The following is a 20,146-nucleotide window of genomic DNA, read 5'->3' as shown; positions in this document are numbered from 1 at the left end:
CCCCTCTCCTTCCCATGCCCTCTTTGTGTGTAATAGAATATCCTATTTTTCTTATTCACTCAAGTTTCTCTTGGTGTCCCCTCTTTCCCATCCCCCATGTCATCTTAAATTATTTAATGTTCCACCCTCACCCTGTGAATTATTCTTCTGATTACTATAATAGTGAATAGAGTTCACTACAGAGAATTATACATAACATTTCTCTACATAGGAATACAGATAATTAGATCTAACTGAGGCCCTTAAAAAGGCAAATTTAAAAATTATAAGTTTTCTTTCTTTCCCCTCTGTTTCTTATTTACCTTTTCATGTTTCTCTCGATTTTTGTGGTTGGATATCAAACTCTCCATTTAGCCCTGCTCTTTTCTGTGCAAATACTTGGAATTCTTCAATTTTGTTGAATGCCCATACTTTCCCCTGGAAATATATAGTCAATTTTGATGGGTGGTTGATCCGTGGTTGCAGGCCCAGCTCTCTTGCCTTTCTGACTATTGTATTCCAAGCCTTACGGTCTTTTAGCGTGGAGGCTGCCAGATCCTGTGTGATCCTGATTGGTGTTCCTTGATATTTGAATTGTCTCTTTCTGGCTTCTTGTAAGATTTTTTCTTTTGCTTGAAAGCTCTTGAATTTGGCAATTATATTTCTGGCTGTTTTCTTATCTGGATCGAATGTAGTGGGTGTTCTATGAATCCTTTCAATGTCTATATTGCCCTCTTGTTGTAGGACTTCAGGACAATTTTGCTGAATAATTTCTTTTAGTATGGAGTCCAGGTTTCTATTAATTTCTGGTTTTTCTGGAAGACCAATTATTCTCAAATTGTCTCTTCTAGACCGGTTTTCTTGGTCTGTCACTCTCTCATTGAGATATTTCATATTTCCTCCTATTTTTTCGGTCTTTTGACTTTGTTTTATTTGTTCTTGTTGTCTTGAGAGATCATTAGCTTCTAATTGCTCAATTCTAGCCTTTAGGGACTGGTTTTCGGCTCTAAACTTTTCGTTTTCAGCTATGATCTTTTGGTTTTCTTTTTCAATCTGGTTCACTTTGCTTATCAGTTCATTTGATTTCTGAGCCTCACTTTCCAATTGCAAGATTCTACCTTTTAAACTGTTATTTTCTTGCCAGATCTCTTCCATCTTCCTCAGAATCTCAGTTTTGAACTCTTCCATAGCTTGTGACCCGTTTTCCTTATTTGAGGAGGGTCCGGATGCTTGTTTGTTCTCCTCCTCTGTTTGCTCGGTTGTCTGGATTTTCTCTGTGTAAAAGTTGTCGAGTGTTAAAGACTTCTTTTTCTTGTTGTTTATCTTTCTCTTCTGAACTTCCTGAGTCTGGGTAGCCATCATTAGCCCAGCAGCTTCTCAGCTTTATCCTCGCTCTCGGGGTCTGTCTGCGGTCTTTTGGCTCCTGAGGTCTGAGGTCTGGTTTTTTCCAAGGTCAAGCCCCCTGGTGGACCCCCTTGCTTGATCCTCTGCCTGAGGTTCCTTTACATGTCTCAGGGCGCTGCTTCCACAGTCGTATACCTGTATACCCGTCTACGCTGGTTCCCCACTCAGGGTTTCAGAGCTTTAGCTCGTGGCTGTGTCTGCCTCCCCCACGCCTCCGCCACTCCCGCGCTCAGAGTTCGCGTGCGTTCTTTGGCTTTTGGGGTCCCAAATCTTGCTGCTCTCAGGAACAGGCCCTGGAGCTGCCAATGACTCGATGGGTGCCCCAAACTTGCTCTATTTCTTTTTAACTGGCTTCGGCGCTATAGGTGGTGTGTGTGGAGGGGTTGGGGGTGGGATGGTTGCTCAGCCCGCGATTTAGTGAGAGCTGTTTCACCCCTTTATAGCATGGAAATGTACCGATTCCACGTACCTTCCATGCTGCACTCTGTTGTGGGGTCCCTCCGTTTGTCTGGACTTGTTTTTATGTCCCCTTGAGGAGTCTTGCGTGTTTCGGTCAGGAGAGGTTAAGAGCTGCTTTTTACTCTGCCACCATCTTAACCCGGAACCTCTAGACCATTGAATTATAACTACCATTCAAAAAGAAAGACATGACTGATTAATAACCCTGACTCTTGCCTGAAAACAAAGTGTCAAAATCCTTTCCCAACTTCTTTCTTTCAAAGCAAATTGTTATAATGCAAGCAAAGTGAAATAATAATTGAATCCCCAGAAATTTGAATGTGTATAGCAAACAAATATGTTCCACTACTTATTTAAGAGACTATATCCCACCCCAAGTTTTTGTTTCAATTGGAATTACAATGAATCTCTTGTAAGTTAATTCATTTGTATAATCATTGAACTGTGATTTGGAGTAACCTATTTACAAAAACAAACAAACAAAAAAGCCCAAGAAATATAATATGGGGGTTGAGTTTTATTTACACAGGAAATTAACACCTACAGCCAAGAACCTTTTCAAGATCAGCTGAATATGAAAGAATCTAGATGGATGCTCAGAAGCCCCAACCCACCAAAGCCCATGATCTGGAGACTAGCCAAAAGAACAGTTCACCTGATAAAACAATCCCTGGAGGTTGCAAGCCTCCCTAAGACTGATCAATCTTAAATTTATTAACCCCAGCCCAATTATTACTTTTGTTGTGGTTCAGCTACCTTGAAAAATGTAACTTAATGATGTACAGTCTTATATTCTGATATTAGGTATAATCATTTCCTTATCAAATGCAAGTTTTCAAAATGTATTTCCCCTCCTATTAGCTCAATCTCACCTCATACTTATTCCACCAGAAGATAGCACAGTATAATAGATCCACACTTAGTGAGACTTAGCAGAGACATTTTACACCAAACAATTGTTGCAGATTTGATTAGGAAAAAAAGATACATACCAAACCCCAGTATGTTACCCCATAACAGAACATAATCCTTAACAGTATAATAGCATGGACACTTAGAAATTAAACAAATTTGACTTATTTAAAGTAAAGAAGTCAGTATTTGTTTGGCATATGGAAACAAGAATTGGATGCTAACAGAATCTGGCCTAATAAGAATAGCTCTCTCAGCTGTGATGGCTGATGCTTGTTATAAAGGCAAAAGGGCCTTAAGTCTCAGTGAAAAGCTCAGAGGAAAAGCCTTATCAGGGGAGGTAGTCTTATTAACCCTAAGATTTGAGGCCAAGAAAGACCACTGAGCAAGTCATCTTAGCTCCTACACTAAAGCAGTGAAGAAATGTCTGCCTATGACAAAACACTACTGTTAAGACACAGAATACTCTGAAACACTCTGAAAAAGGGCCCAGATAAAAAATGAAATTTCAAAAGCTCCATTTCTAAGCAAATAAAACTTTAGCAAAATAGAATTTAGCCTTTTAGCCATACACAATCCATACAAACCATGCACTCATTTACTTTGCCTTCATTTGTTTTATTAGCCCCCAGTAGTGAGAGTAGGCCCCAATAAAATCAAATCAAATAAAAATTCTAGCCATCAGCTAGAAATCACAAAGCACATAGTCTGCCCCCCAGCAGGGGAAAAGAAAACTTTTCCTTCTCCCGAAATACTAGATGTCCAGCCAAGAAAATAAAAATATAAGAGCTCTATGAGAAGAACATACAGTATTGGGTCATACATTGATATGCTTACATGTGATTTATTATCCCATAGAAAACACTGTTTAGAGCAACTAAGGTAATCTTAGGTAAATCATTACCAATCATTGTTCTAGCAAAAGGCTTACCTAATCCCTTAGCCTAGGTCATTTTCCTTATAAAGTATGTATCCCAACTCAATAAACTTTGTCACCACCCAACAAGAAGATGTCTGTGTGTCTGATCTGTCAGTCTGGCGGTTTGACCCTGTAATAAAGGGGGTAATGTGGCTGATAACAGGGGAGCTGGTGGTACCAGTGAAGTCACCTGGCCAGGGAGCTTGTAACTACTATAGCTGGTGATTTGGGACAACCAGGGATGTGTTGCCTGAGCTGTGATGCCCAGTCAGTCTCCTTTCTGTTTATAGGCTCCTTTAAGGTGGAGAGTGAGGAACCCCTCTCTGCTGGAGTGAAAGCAGTAACCAACAGGAAGTGAAGGTCACACACTTCGTGAATAAAGTGGATGCCTGGCCAATACTTCCTTGGAGTCAAGTGGTTGCTATTCTCCCCTTTCCTCAGCCCCTTAGCTTAGGTTGAAGTTATAATTAACTACAGCTCACAGTTTCAGGCTAAGGGTTTATTTAAACACAGGAGGGAAAATTGAGGAAAGAGGGTTTAAGGTCTGGAGAAGCTGTTGCTAAGGGTGACTGGCCAGTGTTGACAGTGGACCTAGAAGGTAAAATCAGGCGGAGGGAACCAGCCCCTCGGCAATTTCCACTGCCCTGATGTTAAGTGATCCAACAGCTAGACAGATGAGGTTGATGGTTTGGTTTAGGGTTGTCCCTGTTGCTAGGCTGACCTAAATCTAATTTCCTGCCCACGTTCCACAACCCAAACCTCCCTTCAACCTCCCTTTCCCCTCCCGGGGTCCCCAAGGGGAAGTCAGGGGTAGCTGGGTGTCTGGGTGAGGTCAATGAAATCAGAACACCCAGGTTGGTTCAGCAGGGGTATTTATAGTCCCAGCTCAAACTGTCAGGTCTTGGGACTGGCACCTGCTGGGCCAAAGTTCCATTCTCCTAACTGCCAGGATTGCCTAGGGTAATTTGCAAATGCAAGAGATCTTGCATAAATGCCTCAATACAACCCTCCTGTAGACCCAGCTTATTTTTCTCACCCCAGTTTTGAGGACCCTCAAATCAAGTAGGACTCCACAAGGTTGTTGTTTTAGTTAGATGAAAATACTTCTATTAAAGACATGATTACTTATTTATGATGTACAACATAGGACACTGCTTAATTGTGTCAAAAAGATAATTAAATCACCTCTCAGTGTGATTTTACTCTACAAATAAAAGCATGATTCTCCTCAGTTTAATTTTGTATTCTCCTTTGGTCTAATTGCATTCAATAAAATGGCAGGTCAATTTTCAAATCTTCTGTTAATAGTTATCATCTCTGCAGTGTTACTACATCTTTTATGCTACATAAATTTTTGATATCAAAGTTATTGTAGAAACTGTCCTGTAGTGCATCTTGGCCCTGTTCCCAAGATTTTAACATTTATCTACTTTAGTTTTACTGAATTTCTTGTCTATAAATTAATAATATTTTTTCAAGAGAATACGTCTCTTACAACATATAAAGCATATTTAAAGTGACGTAGTTAATAAAAAGTCCCATTTAAAAAAAATCATTTGATTTGTCCTGACTTTTCTAATTTAAAATATACTGAGTCTTTGTATATAATTAATGTATCACCTTTATTATTTATTACTTTCAGTGTACTTTTCTGTTTGTTTCATTCTTGTACATTCTGCTTAAAACATTAAAGTCAATTCTATTTTTATTCACACGTCTCTTTCCTGTAAACTTTTGCAGTACAATTAATATATTTAAATTGATGGATTTATATCTTTACATATCACCAAATCATTTCATACTTTAAAAATGTATTTTGATCTTTCCTAAAATTTTGAACTAAATAAATGAAACAAGCATTTCTATATATAAAGTAGAACATAAAAAGGATCGTGCACAAAACTGCAAATATCTTTAATACATGGCTTATATTTCCTTTTAAGTATATGATAAATTCAACATGTAACTTTCAATGTTGACCTGTATGTTTGTTTTCTGCTGGCTTTCCTTCTGTTTTCTTCTGTGTATTTTTTTTTCCAAATACTTCAACGTCCCTCTTTTCTTTCTTTTATTTTAGCAACCCTATTGCTTATTCCTCCCTCTTCTCAAACCCCATTGGGGAAAAAAAAAAGGAAAGGAAAGGAAAAACAAAACCTTCCTAACAAATAGGCATAGTCAAGAAAAACATTCATACTTTGGCCATTTTCAAAAATATATGTATCTTATTCTGTACTTTGAATTTATGAACTCTTTATAGATAGCATACTTTATCATTGTCCCTTAGAATTGTGATTGATTGTGAAACTTATCAGAATTCCAGTTTTTCAGAAATGACCCAGTGTCTGTTCTTCCTTGGTCTTTGTTGAAATAGTTCTATCAAAGATCTGGTCTGTACTGCTTCTTTCTACTTATCCATCTTTACAAATGCCTCTCAGTATTTCTGTGACACTGTTCTTAGTTCTCTTTCATTCTGAGTACTGCTTCTTAATCTCCTTTGATCAGTATTTTTACCTGTTAATGCCACTAATTGTGAATGTCCTTTCCTGGTCCCTCTAACAGCTCCCTAAGGGAAGGAGGTTACCTTTCCTCTCTGGAGGACTGGAGAGCAGAACAGTAATTGCTTCCAAAGCTTTTCTCAATAGATGGCTCAGAACTTTCTAAGTAACTCTATTTTCTATCATATGGTCTCCTTGGTTTTGTCTCCTGTGAAATACTATACTCCTGTACTTCTCCCTTTTCGGCTTCTATGTATGTATGTGTTATCTTCCCTCATTAAATTATAAGTTCCTTGAAGGCAGGAACTTTCAGACTTTCATATTTATTACTAGTATTTGGCACATAGTAGGCACTTAATATATGTTTATTGCATTTGTAGTTAATTATTTGCATAATGTCTTCTCCATTAAAATGTAAACTTCTTCAGGCCTAGGGCTGTTTTTGCTTTTCTTTGTACCCTCAGTCTTAGCACAGAGCCTGAAATGTCTTAAATGCTTAATAAATGCTTGTTTGATTGATTGATTGAGGGTTCAAAATGAAACCTAAAAAGTAATCCTCAAGAAAAATAAACAAGAAGAGCACCACCTAATCTAGAAAGTATCATAAAAACCTAGAGAGGAGAAAGAATCCGGTACTGTTGTCAAAAGTGTCATATGCTGCAGAGAGATTAAGAAGAATGATAAATAAGACAAATATCTGGCAATTATGAGATCACAGAAAACTCTGGAGAAAGATGTTTCATTTGAATGGTGCTGTTGGAAGCCAAATTGAAAGTGGGTGAGAAAAACAGCACAATTCATAAATTATCTATGACAGTTTTTGCTTGTGATATAAGTTGTTTATATCCCATGTAACATGGAAATGAATGCTCATTGATTATAGGGCACTTGTTTTGAATTAAATTTATAATTCTCAATCAGTATCCAGTGAAATACTTTAAACAAGGTCAGTATGCAACAAATGTTGACTATTTGATCACTGGACAACCAAGAACACTTTTTTTATTACCTTCTGAATGTCAGATGTACATATTTTAATTGAATGTTTTTTTCTATTCACAGTACATTGATCTCAGTTTTATTTCTGTTTAACAGATCACTATAACTACGTCGCTAGTACTCTTATACAATGTCCCGATCAAGACAACCCCCGCTTGTAACAGGAATCTCTCCAAATGAAGGTATATCATGGACAAAGGTCACAATTCGAGGAGAAAACTTGGGAACAGGACCAACTGACCTCATAGGTAGGCAAAAAGAGTATTTACCAGCATGTTCTTCTAACTTTTGTCAAAAGTAAACTTTTGAGGGTTATGTTGAGTAGATGAAGAGATTTTATTTGAAATTACATCAGTTATTTATAGAGAATGATCTAGAATGAAGAATGAAAAAAGTATTGCTTACCTAATTCATTAATACAGTTATACTAGTTTACCAAACCTTAATGTCTCTAAGATTTAGTTTGTGTTCAATTGTTTCAGTCATGTCTTACTTTTTGTAATTCCATTTGAGTTTTGTTTTGTTTTTTATCAAAGATACTAGAGTGATTTGCCATTTCCTTCTCTAACTCATTTGACAGTAGGGGAAACTGAGGCAAACAGGGTTAAGTGACTTACCCAGAGTCATACAACTATTAAGTATCTGAGACAGGATTTGACCTCAGGAAGAAGAGTCTTCCAGACTCCAGGCTTGGCACTGTATCTATCCACTGAGCACCTTATAGCTCCCAACACTTAGTTCCAGAGGTTTCCAGAGGTGCTATCCTATTTTAATTTATATTACCATTACTTTATCATCAAAGAAACATCTTTGATTTTCCAGAGTCCATATAACCTCAGACACTTATTAGCAAGATTGTCTTGCTGAGGTCACTTACCCCAAGTCTATTCCACTGATCCTCCCTTCTATCTCTTAGCCAGTACCATATTGTTTTAATGACCACTGCTTTATAGTACAGTTTAAAATCTGATAACGGTTAGGCCAGGTTCTTTCACATTTTTTTTTCATTATTTCCCTTTATATTCTTGATCTTTTGTTCTTCCAAATGAACTTTGTTATAGTTTTTTCTGATTTAGTAAAAAAGTTTCTTGGTAGTTTGATAAGAAGGCACTAAATAAGTAAATTAATTTGGGTAGGATGGTCATTTTTATTATGTTAGCTCGCCCTACCCATGAGCAATCAATGTTTTTCCAATTGTTTAGATCTAGTTTTAATTGTGTGGAAAGTGTTTTGTAGTTGTGTTCATATAATTCCTGTGTTTGTCTTGGCAGATAGATTCCTAAGTATTTCATATTATCTAGGGTGATTTTAAATGGCATTTCTTTTTCTAACTCTGTTGAGATGTGATGATTAATGTGCATTTATTTTGTATCCTGCAACTTTCCTAAAGTTGTTGATTATTTCCGTTAGCTTTTTAGTTGATTCTCTAGGATTTTTTAAAATACATCATCATATCATCTGCAAAGAGTGATAGCTTGGTCTCCTCATTGCCTTTTTTAATACCTTCAATTTCTTTTACTTCTCTAATTGCTACTGCTAGTGTTTCTAGTACAATGTTAAATAATAGAGGCAATAATGGGCATCCTTGTTTCATTCCTGATCTTATTGGGAATGCTTCTAATTTGTCTCCATTGCAGATGATGCTTGTTGATGGTTTTAGATATATGCTGTTTATTATTTTTAGGAAAGGTCCTTCTATTCCTATACTTTCGAGTGTTTTCAATAGGAATGAGTGTTGTATTTTGTAAAAGGCTTTTTCAGTATCTATTGAGATAATCATTAGATTTTTGTTGGTTTGCTTGTTGATATGGTCAATTATGTGAATAGTTTTCCTAATATTGAACCATCCTTGCATTTCTGATATAAATCCCACCTGATTATAATGAATAACCCTCGTGATCACTTGCAGGAGTCTTTTAGCTAGTATTCTATTTAAGATTTTTGTATCTATGTTCATTAAAGAGATTGGTCTGTAGTTTTCTTTCTCTGTTTTTGATCTACCTGACTTTGGGATCAGTACCATATTTGTGTCATAAAAGGAATTTGGTAGAAATCCTTCTTTGCTTATCATATCAAATAATTTGTATAGTATTGGGATTAGTTGCTCTTTGAATGTCTGATAGAATTCACTTGTGAATCCATCTGGTACTGGGGATTTTTTCTTAAGGAGTTCTTTGTTGGCTTGTTCAATTTCTTTTTCTGATATGGGATTATTTAAGTATTCTATTTCTTCTGCTGTTAATCTAGGCAATTTATATTTTTGTAAATATTCATCCATATCACCTAGATTGCTATATTTATTGCCATATAATTGAACAAAATAGTTTTTAATGATTGTCTTAATTTCCTCTTCTTTAGAGGTGAGGTCTCCCTTTTCATCTTTGATACTGTTAATTTGGTTTTCTTTCCTTTTTTTTTAGATTGACCAGTACTTTGTCTAGTCTTATTTATTAATTCAATAGTTCTTTTACTTATAATGTTATTAATTTCTCCTTTGATTTTTTTTATGATCTCTAATTTACTTTTCATTTGGGGATTTTTAATTTGTTTGCTTTCTAGTTTTTTAAGTTGCATGCCCAATTCATTGATCTTTGCCCTCCCTAATTTGTTAATATATGCACTCAAGGATATAAATTTCCCCCTGAATACTTCTTTTGGTACAGATTTTGGTATGTAAAGTTGAAAAGATCTTATATCCCCTTAAACTACATTACCCAAACTCCCTTTCACCATGCCCATAATTCCTTAAGCCTTTTCCTATTGGTCATCAGTTTTCGCGGGCGGTATTGAAATGGGGGTTTTTGGTGGTCACGGGAGTCTTTGGCACCATAGGTGGTGTGGTGAAGGGTGAGTTGGGACTCTTTCCCCGCATTTTAATAAATCCTTATAAATATCATACTTTGGAGGAATTGAATATTAATTTTAAAACTTACAGGTAGTATGTCTCATCATTGTCATTCTCTTCTATGAAATTATTGTTTCTATGATTTGTTCTCTAACTGATTTTGGAGAATCATATTAATTAATTTCCAATTAATTTTTGATTTGCCTATCCACGTACCTTTACTAATTATTATTTTTATTGCATTATGATCTGAAAAAGTTGCATTTATTATTTCTGCTCTTTTGCATTTGTTTGCCATGTTTCTATGTCTTAGTACATTGTCAATCTTTGTGAATATACTATGTGCTGCTGAAAAGAAGGTGTATTCCTTTTTGTCCCTATTTATTTTTCTTCACATATTTATTAACTCTAATTTGTCTAGGATTTCATTCACCTCTCTTACATCTTTCTTATTTTATTGTTTTACTTATCTAGTTCTGATAGGGGAAGGTTCAGGTCTCCCACTAGTATAGTTTTACTATCTATTTCCTCCTTGAACTCTGCTTGTTTCTCCTTTAGAAATATGTATGCTATACCATTTGGTGCATATATGTTGAATACTGATATTTCCTCATTGTCTAATTGCCTTTTATCAGGATGTGGTTATGTTCCCTATCTCTTTTAACCAGATCTGTTTTTAATTTGGCTTTGTTAGATATCATGATTGCAACTCCTGCCTTCTTTTTCTCAGTTGAAGCCCAATAATTTTACTCCAGCCTTTTACTTTTACCCTATGTATGTCTAAGTGCCTCATATGTGTTTCTTGTAGACAACAAATGGTAGGATTTTGGTTTCTAATCCGTTCTGCTATTTGCTTCCATTTTATGGGCAAGTACATTCAGAGTTATGATTATCAACTGTGCATTCCCCAACATTTTGATTCCCTCTCCTTATCCTGCCCTTTCTTCTTTCACTATTTCCTTCTACACCAGTGTTTTGTTTTTAATCAGTCCCAGTAAAACCCTCCCTTATTTTACTACTCTTTTCTCCCCCCTCGCTTCTTATTCCCCTCTTATTTTTCTTTAGGATCTTTTTAAGCTACCCGTCCCCCCCCCCCCCCCCCCACACAGTTTCCCTCCCTAGTATTGCTTCCTTACCCACCAGTCTATTTGTTACCCTTCTGCTTCTCTATGGGGCATGGATCAGTTCTCTGCCTCAATGGATCTGATTGTTCTTCCCTCTTTAATTTCAATGCACATAATTAAGTATTTCCACTCTCCAACCTCTTTATCCAGCGTATTGGTCTTCTCTCCGGCTCACACCATGTGCTTCTTTATGGAATATAAATTTACTTCATTTTGTCTCTTTTCTCATTTCTCTTAATATTACATTCTTTTTTTTTACCTCTAGTTGTGTGTATATTTATACATACATATATATCTTGACATTTCATCCTATACAGTTTGTCACTGTTCCCTCTCAGTATACTTCTAGCTACCCTGATGATAATAACAATTTTTAAGAATTACCTATATCATCTTTTCTTATAGGTATATAAATCATTTTCACTTATTGGGTCCCTAAAAAAAAGTTTTTTTGTTTGTTTGTTTTGTTTTTCCCCTCTCTTAATTTCCTTTTGGTGATTCTCTTGAGTTCTGTATTTGGACATCAATTTTTTTGTTTAAGTCCAGTTTTTTCTTCATGAATGCTTGGAAGTCTTCAATTTTATTAAATGACCATAATTTCCCCTGCAAGAATATAGTCAGTTTTGCTGGGTAGTTGATTCTTGGTTGTAAACCCAGTTCCCTTGATTTCCAGAATATCATATTCCATGCCTTTTGGTCCTTCAGTGTAGATGTAGCCAGGTCCTGTGTTATCCTAACTGTGGTTCCATGGTATCTGAATGACTTCTTAGCAGCTTGTAATATTTTTTCCTTGGTCTGGTAATTCTTCAATTTGGCTATAGTATTCCTGGGAGTTGTCAATTGTGGATTAAATGTAGGAGGTGATCTATGGATTCTTTCAATCTCCACTTTTCCCTCTTGTTAGAGGGTGTTGGGGCAGTTTTCTAGGATAATTTCCTGTAGGATGATATCCAGGCTTTTTTTTTTTTTTTTTTTTTTTGTCATGATGTTCAGGTAGTCCAATAATTCTTAAATTATCTCTCCTTGATCTGTTTTCCAGATCTGAGGTTCTTTCAATGGGGTGTTTCATATTTTCCTCATATTTTTCATTCTTTTGATTTTTTTATAGATTCTTGCTGCTTTCTGAAGTCATTTGCTAGTTGTTGGATTCTAATTTTTAAAGACTGAATTTCATCCCTGGCTTTTTGGTCATTATTTTACTTTTGGTCTGATTATCTTTGTAGGTCATCTTTCACCTTCTTTGCCTTGTTTTCAAGCTGGTCAATTTTGGCTTTTCAAGAAACTGTTTTATTGTTTTAGTTCATATATTTCCCTTTTCCTATTATCTTCAGCCTCTCTCTTTATTGTTTTTTGAATTGTATTTTGAGTTCTTCCAAAGCCTGTGTCCAATTTGCTGGAGTTTAGTGATTTTTCTTGGAGTTCCTTGGTCTTCCTCTGTTTCATTTGCTTTTTGTTCATTTCCCAGATTGAAGCTGTCGATGGTAATTTTTTTTTTCTTTTTCTGTTGTCTACTTATGTTTTTTTTTTTCCTTCTTTCTCCCCAGTAATTGGCTGTAATCTTGCTCCTCTGATTATTTGTTGGATCTGTGGGTTTGGGCTGTTCTGTCCTAAAGGGGCTTTTTCTCTCTTCTGCTGTTTGATTAGGTTAAGCTGATGGTTTTAATGAGCTCTGATGTAAGATCTTCCCCAGCTGGCAACAGAAGTTTATAGCTACTTTCCCAGCAGTCTGTGGGGGAGGGGTGTTGGAGCTTCCCTGCCCTCTGAAGACTTCTTATCTGCCCTATGGGATTGATGGGATTAAGCCAGGGCAGATTTGAGCTGGATGTGCCCTGAGACCAAAACCTTGAGAGAAAGGGGAAGGGGGTTGGGTCAAGATAGAGTGTTTTGGCTGCAACTAATCTGCCCTATCTCGGTTTCTCCTCTGGTCACCTGCCTGCCATCTCTGTTAAATATCCTGAGCCAGGCACAGGTGTGCCAGCAAGGTCCTCCCTCTGGACTAGTGCCCCTGCCCGCCAAGAGATTCCAGGAACAGCACAGCATGTGGGGGATCATCCTGGGATCTTCCTTCTTCCTTACCCCCAAACCCAACAGTTCAAGAATTCAGGCTTTTTTGTTTTTGGCATATCTCTTGAGCTCAGTGAAGTAGGAGGATCCCCCAGCTCTGTCCTGTTATTAGATTTGGTTTTCTTTCCACTCAAAGCACTTTGTTTTTTATCTCAGTGTGGAAGGATTTCGGAGGTCTGGAGTTTTGCTGAGTTTAAGCCGCCATCTTCTCAGAATCCACTAGGATTACGATTTTTCAGGAGAATATCCTTTAAAGAATTAGGATAATTTTTTTTGGATTATCTCTAATTCATCTTAGAGATTATTTGTGTTCACTCTAAAGTTTTCCAGTAGAACACTTTACCAGTATGGGATCCAATAAGAAATCCTTTTATTTTGGGATTATATCTTGACATCTGTTATTGAACAGATTTTTTTCCCCTCCAAACCAATTCTTAAATCTGCTAGATTCCTTTTACATAAAAAACTCATTTCAGTATTATATTAAAAAAATAGGACTTTCATTACTAAAGAAATGCTTAGTTCTTTTAAAAGAACAAAATTTATTCGTGTGTGAATAATATATTGTTTTAGAAACTCCCTAAATGTCATGATTCTAAGCAATATAATGCAAAGCTTATTGTCTAGGATTAAAGAAACCTAGTTATACCTTTTATATTTAATAACATTTTCTTTCAAAGGAGTGCTTTTAGTTGTAACAAAAGATGACTTGGGTTCCTCTCTTCAGTATTTTAAATCAAATTTGGCATCAGTTCATGTGTTCTTGACAAATCTGACAAAAACATTGGCATCCCCAAACAACTTATGGACAACACAAGAAAGTTAAATAACAAGAAGAGAATAAGTGTGAAGTGTTTGGTTTCTAGCCACACACATTCTGGTCTATTTTCCCTTGTAAATGTTTATTAAATTAGTCATTACTATTTAGAAATGGAAAATACAAATGGAAAATGCAAAGTTAGAAAAATTGTTGACACTAAACTAAAGATCATATGACTTTTCAAAACCTGTTGGGACATAAATTACTCATTAGTATCTTTCATTGTCCACTCTATAGTAGATAATTTCTAAAATACAAACTTAATAAGACTATATGTAGCCCCACTTTGATGTAAATCAAAACTTTCTGTCACTTTAGTAGCATTTCAGACTGGCAGTTAATATAGGACGATATCAAATTTCTTACAATTGGGGATATATCTTCCACTGAGTGTTAATTCTATTCCATAGTTGATATTGTCTTTGTTCTCTCATATGAGTTGCCTAGCGGCATATGGCTTATCAGAGCTGTTTGAAACTATGAGTTTTCAGATTAGAAACAACTCTACTATGTTATACTCTGCTGCCTCTGTTTAGTAGAATTTCTTCAAAAAACCTTTGTTTTAATCAATAGGCAAGTTTAAAAACATAAGAATGCTGGTGATATATTCTGAAGTTCTTCTAGGAGGATTTCACTTTAATTTGTTAGGAATTGAGTACTTTATCTTAGCAAAAGGAAAACAGTTCCTTAATAAAATTAGTAACCAAAAAGAATTAATGCCTTGATAAACTACATTAAGAAAGTTATTGTTTTTAGCATTAAGAAAATTAAAATTTTTCCTATGCAGAACAGGTAAGCCCTACACTGCACATTTGGGATATTACATACTGTAGTATGTAAAACATAATAAGGCTGGACATTGATAAGTTGAAGAGAAACCAGAATAATTATGGACTTGGAAATCACTCTATTTAAGGATCAGTATATAACCTAGGGAAGAGAAGACTTTTCAAGGGGCACAGGGCTTGCTAGCTATCTTTGTATTTACCTTGATGTCATGTATAAGAGTGATTAGATGTGGTTTGCTTGGACCATGGGTTCTAGCATTTAAAGAGTAATGTATAGAATTGCTGAGAACCAGATTTCCATTTGATATAAGGAAAATCATAACAATTAGATTTATCTAAAAGTGAATAAAGAAGGCTACCTTAGGAGGTAATGGTTTTCTTGTCATCGGAGGTTTTTAGGCAGATATTAGACAACCATCTATCTAGAATGTTGTAGATGAGAGGATTTTTTTTAGGTTTAGTTGTATGCAACCTCTAAGGTCCCTTCCAACTCTTAGATTCTATGATTTTGTAATGTGTTAAAAGCTATGAAAATACATTTACCATCTTCTTTCCAAATCTCCTCAAATCTCCTCACTTAATTTCCAATTCTTTCCTTCTTTGTTCTAGCCTTGGAGAAAGATATAGTCCTTTTTGCTAAATCCTAGCCTTCTACTTATGCCTTTGGTCCCATGCCTTTCTTACTCTCTCTCTGCTCATCAGACAATATGTGCTGTATTTCTCTATGTACTTATCCTGTACTGCTTACAAACATATTCAGTTCTTCCCATTTCTTAAAAAGCCTTTATTTGATTGCTGTCACTTTAAGCCAAGGATTCTTAACAAGAGTTTCACATTTGTGCTTAGATTTCCAGGGGTATGAGAACTTGAATGAGGAAAAAAAATACAGTAGGACCCCTAAATCTGTGGGAGATACTATCGTTCCAAGACCTAATGTGAATGGCAGAAACCTTGGATGTAAGGTTGACACCATATAAAACATAATTTTCTTATACGTACATATAATAAATTTTAATTGGTAAACACTTAGTAAGTATTACCAACATTAAATTCAGTAATAACAAAGGACATTTTATATTATTACATAGTACCATACTTTTTCTCTCAGACTATAAGAGTGTTCAAGGAGAACTAACATCTCGGATATGATGGCTTGCTTAGCCCTTTTAAGAGCTATTCACTCACTTTTAGTGTCCACCTGGCACTCAGTTCTCATCCGTGGTTCCAAAAAATTGTGGGATGTGCAATGGCTCTCATTTAAGTTCTCATAGAGAAATACAGCACATACCACAAATCTGACAGTGATTTAGCAAATTGTCTACCCCAGGCATGTGAAGACTTCTCCTTAAAGTATGGGCGGATGAGGACAATTCATTCCAATGGCCTTGAAAACTGCTTAGGTAGGACCTGTGGAGTGCTTAGAGCTTGATCAGACATCAAAGATGCCAAGGCCATCACAAGCCATTGCCAGTTATCCCAACTTATCTTACTACTTTACTTCGATGACTGGAAGAAAGAGAGAAGCTGATGACTGTGCAACCCTGCCTCATTTAAATCCAATTCATGCACAAATCAAGATACTATGCCATTATATTTTATATATGTATAAAATATAATAACAACTCTATCTCTCCCTTTCTCAGGGTATCTTGAAGACTTTGCCATGTTACAGATCAAGGAGAAAAGATTTAGGAATCATTGTTCTACCTGAATGCCCTAACCTAAAACCATAGACATCATATTTCAAAAAAATATATAAAAGAAGATTTTACTGATCTCTTAGAATTTGAAGGCATATTGAAAATAGAAAGTATTTATTGACCACCTCCTGAAAGAAACCTCCAAATTAAAACTTCCAAGAAAATGATAACCAAAATGAGCTTCCAAGTAAAAGAATTGATTTCAATTCTTTCAGTGAACCAATACATTTCACTCAATAACGAAATAAGTAGAAAAGGAGAGAAGGTTGAAGGGAGTATTCGAGGAAGGGTAGATTAAGGGAGAACTTATTCTTGAGCAAAACAAGAATATACAAAAATATTTGTACTAAAATATTGTCACCTTTTTGAGGTGACAGAGATAATCTGAGGAGGTATCCATTGGTCAAGTAATGGCAGGTATATAAATGTGCTCAAATACTATTGTGCTACAAGAAATGTTTAAGGGTTTGATATCAGAGAAACCTTGAAAAACATATGTGAATTGACCTTGAATGAAGTGAACTGAACCCAGAGACAATTTACATAATGACAATATTGTAAAGACAAACAGCTTAAAGAATTAGATTCTGAGTAATGTGATGACTAAGCGTGATTCCAGATGATTAATGATGAAACATGCTAACTCCTTCTTGAAGAGAGATGAAACACGTAGGGGCGCAGAATGAGACATATATATATATGTGTGTGACATATAGAAAGAAATGCTGAATCTAGTTAGTATATATTAAGTGGTATATGCCTAGGGATGCAAAAATACCAACAAAACTAAAACCAGATTCCTTGTTCAAGGAGTTCATTTTTGGAGTAGTTATCCTGGAGGGAACCTGGGGAAAATGTGTCCAAAGATAAGAAAATATATATGCAGAGAGATAGATAGCATGCTTCCTCATTAGTCCATTTGCAATGTTGTTAGTCATTACTTTTGTATATACTTAGAGAGCCTAGGCAAACTATTCTTTTTACAGAAAGTCATACAGGATTTTCCAGTCTCATTTTTGTGCCTTCTGTTGGCCATGTCCCTTGCCTGGATTGCACACTCTTCTTACCTCTGCCTCTTAGATTCCTTAGTTTTCTTCATAGTTCAACTCAAATACCACATGAAGACTTTATATCACCCAATGTTTGTGTCTCCTGTCCAATAGATACTTTCTATTTGTATATATCTCTATATGTATGTGTTGTTTTTCCTTACATGGGCAAGAATGTTTTTCCTCATATGGGCACTTGTCTTTACATTCCTTCTAGTCTTTTTTTGATTGCTTAATTGATGGATGGATGGATGGATGGATGGATGGATGGATGGATGGATGTTGGCAGCAGACTGAGATTTGAAAATATAGCTGACATAATGCAGGACTTGTTTCTTTTCACTTCAATGATTTCTTTGATTTTTCAGGTTTGACAATTTGTGGACACAATTGCCTCCTAACTGCAGAATGGATGTCTGCCAGTAAAATAGTATGTCGAGTGGGACAAGCCAAAAATGACAAGGGTGACATCATTGTCACAACAAAATCTGGAGGCAGAGGAACCTCTACAGTCTCTTTCAAGCTCCTTAAGCCAGAAAAGATAGGTATGATTCTTATATTCCTGTCTAATAAGAGAAACAAAAATAAATAAGGGAAGCAAAATAAAAAGGTTTTAATTTCTCATTAATTTGAATTACATTTTCTTTCCAACTTAATTCAGATTCTGGTAATTCATAATTTCTATAACATTGAAGTTTAAATCTGCATTTACAGAGTTTGAACAAAATAAGACAGTTACACACACTCTGTCTCTCTCCCTTTCCCACCCTCCCTTACTCCTTCCCTCTCCCTCCTTTCTCTCCCTCTCTCTCCCTCTTTCTCTCCCTCTCCCCCCAGCTTCTCCCTCTTCCCCTGTCTCTCTCCCACCTCCTCACTTTCTCTCCCATGAGTATTAAGTTTTTATTCCTCTCTGTAGAAAAGGAGAGAATATAATGGACTTAGAGCTACTAGGAGACTTAGAGATCATTTAGTCAACCTCTCATTTTACAGATGAAGAAATCAAGCGAGTAAAATGACTGACCCAGGGTCATACAGATAGCCGAACCAAGATTTGAACCTTAATCCTAATTGGCAGGCAGTTTAAGAGTGGTTTTTACATTTGTGGTTTTTTTAGAACCCAAATCTTTCTTGCAAAATGGACCACTTAGATGTCCCCTACAATATTTCTAACTTCTGATTTGATAAAATAAATTGTATAAGTTTATTTATAGCAAAGGAAATTCTCACATGGTATGCAAATATTTACAAATTATATATGGCTCTATTTTATTTTATTTTTTACTAAAAAGTTACAAAAGAAAAGTGGAAAATTATGGTCTCTACAAGAGACATAATTTCAGGCCTCTGGATTCATTCTTTTTACCTTAGAGATAGGTTTTGGTAATTGCCTATTGTAAGAGTGAAAAAGAGGTTTAATGGGTTCAATATATTAAAGATGGTCACCAGAGGATTGAACTATTATCAATCCTCAATTAAGAATAATCTCAAATCAAAATTTACTTTTATGGAAATTTATTTACATGAGAAGAGAGAGAGGAAGTATGGAAATAAGAATCTATCCCACTGATTAGTCCAGGTAGATCTTGACCCTCAGCCAAGGGCTAAAGGGCCTGAGGCCCGGAGGTGAATGGAGCAAACTTCATTCACAGAGTCTATAAAAAGAAGTTTCTTAATAGAAGTTCAGGAAGATTCAGTCTTTAAACTCACCACGTGGAACAGTCTCAGTCACGAACCAGCAAAGCTCCCTCAGGTCCCCTTCACCAAACCAGAAGCAGCCTCACTCACTCAACTCTCTCTTTTAAAGGGGTCACATATACATCACTTCCAGTGCCTTCCCCTAGCCTGCATGTCCAATCACAATAGAAGCTTTCTCATAGAAAGCGTAGGGGGCAGTCTGTTGATTCTGATTCGTTACTCACTCTAGCACACCTGGGTTAGGACCTCCCAGAATTGGAAGATGCTCTCACCTTTGGTGATTAAATCTAAAGATGGGCAGTGTAGACTTAATCTAATTATCACACTATACATGAAGAAACTTTAAAAAATGACATAATCCAGAGCTATCTTATTTAAAATTCATCCATTTGTAAATAACAATGCTATCATTTTTTCATTTAAAGCACCCTGAATGGCTCAGTAAGTAACCTAAATATATAGAGGAAGACATTATTTTGTAGGGAAATTATGACTTAATCAAAGATTTAATTGGAACAGAACTTTAAGCTCAAATTATAGTATAGTTACTGAGTTGAGTGATTAAGGATTTAATTTTGACATTTTTTTAAAAGAGGAACCCACATGTAAACTCAAAACTGGCTCACTCCTTTTTAAATATCTTTCAAATTCATTCCTTTACTTCTTTTTAAAATTCAATATATGAACATTATTTTCATCTCTACTTTTCATTCCCTTCCCAAACCTCTCCCTACTTAAAGTGCCACTGAAATAGCCACAGTGCTCTATATTAGATTCTTTTCTGGTTCAGGTCCAGAGCAGTTTCAAAATTGACTTAGAAAACAAATTGATCTTTTTGGCCCTTTTTTCCTTCATGTGTTCCAAAGAGACATTTTTACCTCATCAAAGAAGAAA

At 35.9% G+C, this 20,146-nt stretch overlaps 1 protein-coding gene across 1 annotated transcript in view; it reads left to right on the top strand.

Moving 5' to 3' along the window:
* The window catches only part of EXOC2 (exocyst complex component 2), a 217,412-nt gene that overhangs the window by 12,843 nt on the left and 184,423 nt on the right, over nucleotides 1-20,146 (top strand). The window contains exons 2-3 of the mRNA XM_044668235.1: nucleotides 7,264-7,415; nucleotides 17,926-18,102. Of these exons, the coding sequence (XP_044524170.1) occupies nucleotides 7,298-7,415; nucleotides 17,926-18,102 (295 nt within the window). The 5' untranslated portion in view covers nucleotides 7,264-7,297. The remainder of the gene's footprint in view (nucleotides 1-7,263; nucleotides 7,416-17,925; nucleotides 18,103-20,146) is intronic.

This window comes from Gracilinanus agilis, chromosome 1 (genome assembly GCF_016433145.1).
Source record: "Gracilinanus agilis isolate LMUSP501 chromosome 1, AgileGrace, whole genome shotgun sequence".
Taxonomy (NCBI): Eukaryota; Metazoa; Chordata; class Mammalia; order Didelphimorphia; family Didelphidae; genus Gracilinanus; species Gracilinanus agilis.
The sequence above is the reverse complement of the archived record's forward strand: the minus strand, read 5'-3'. Positions and strand labels throughout refer to the sequence as shown.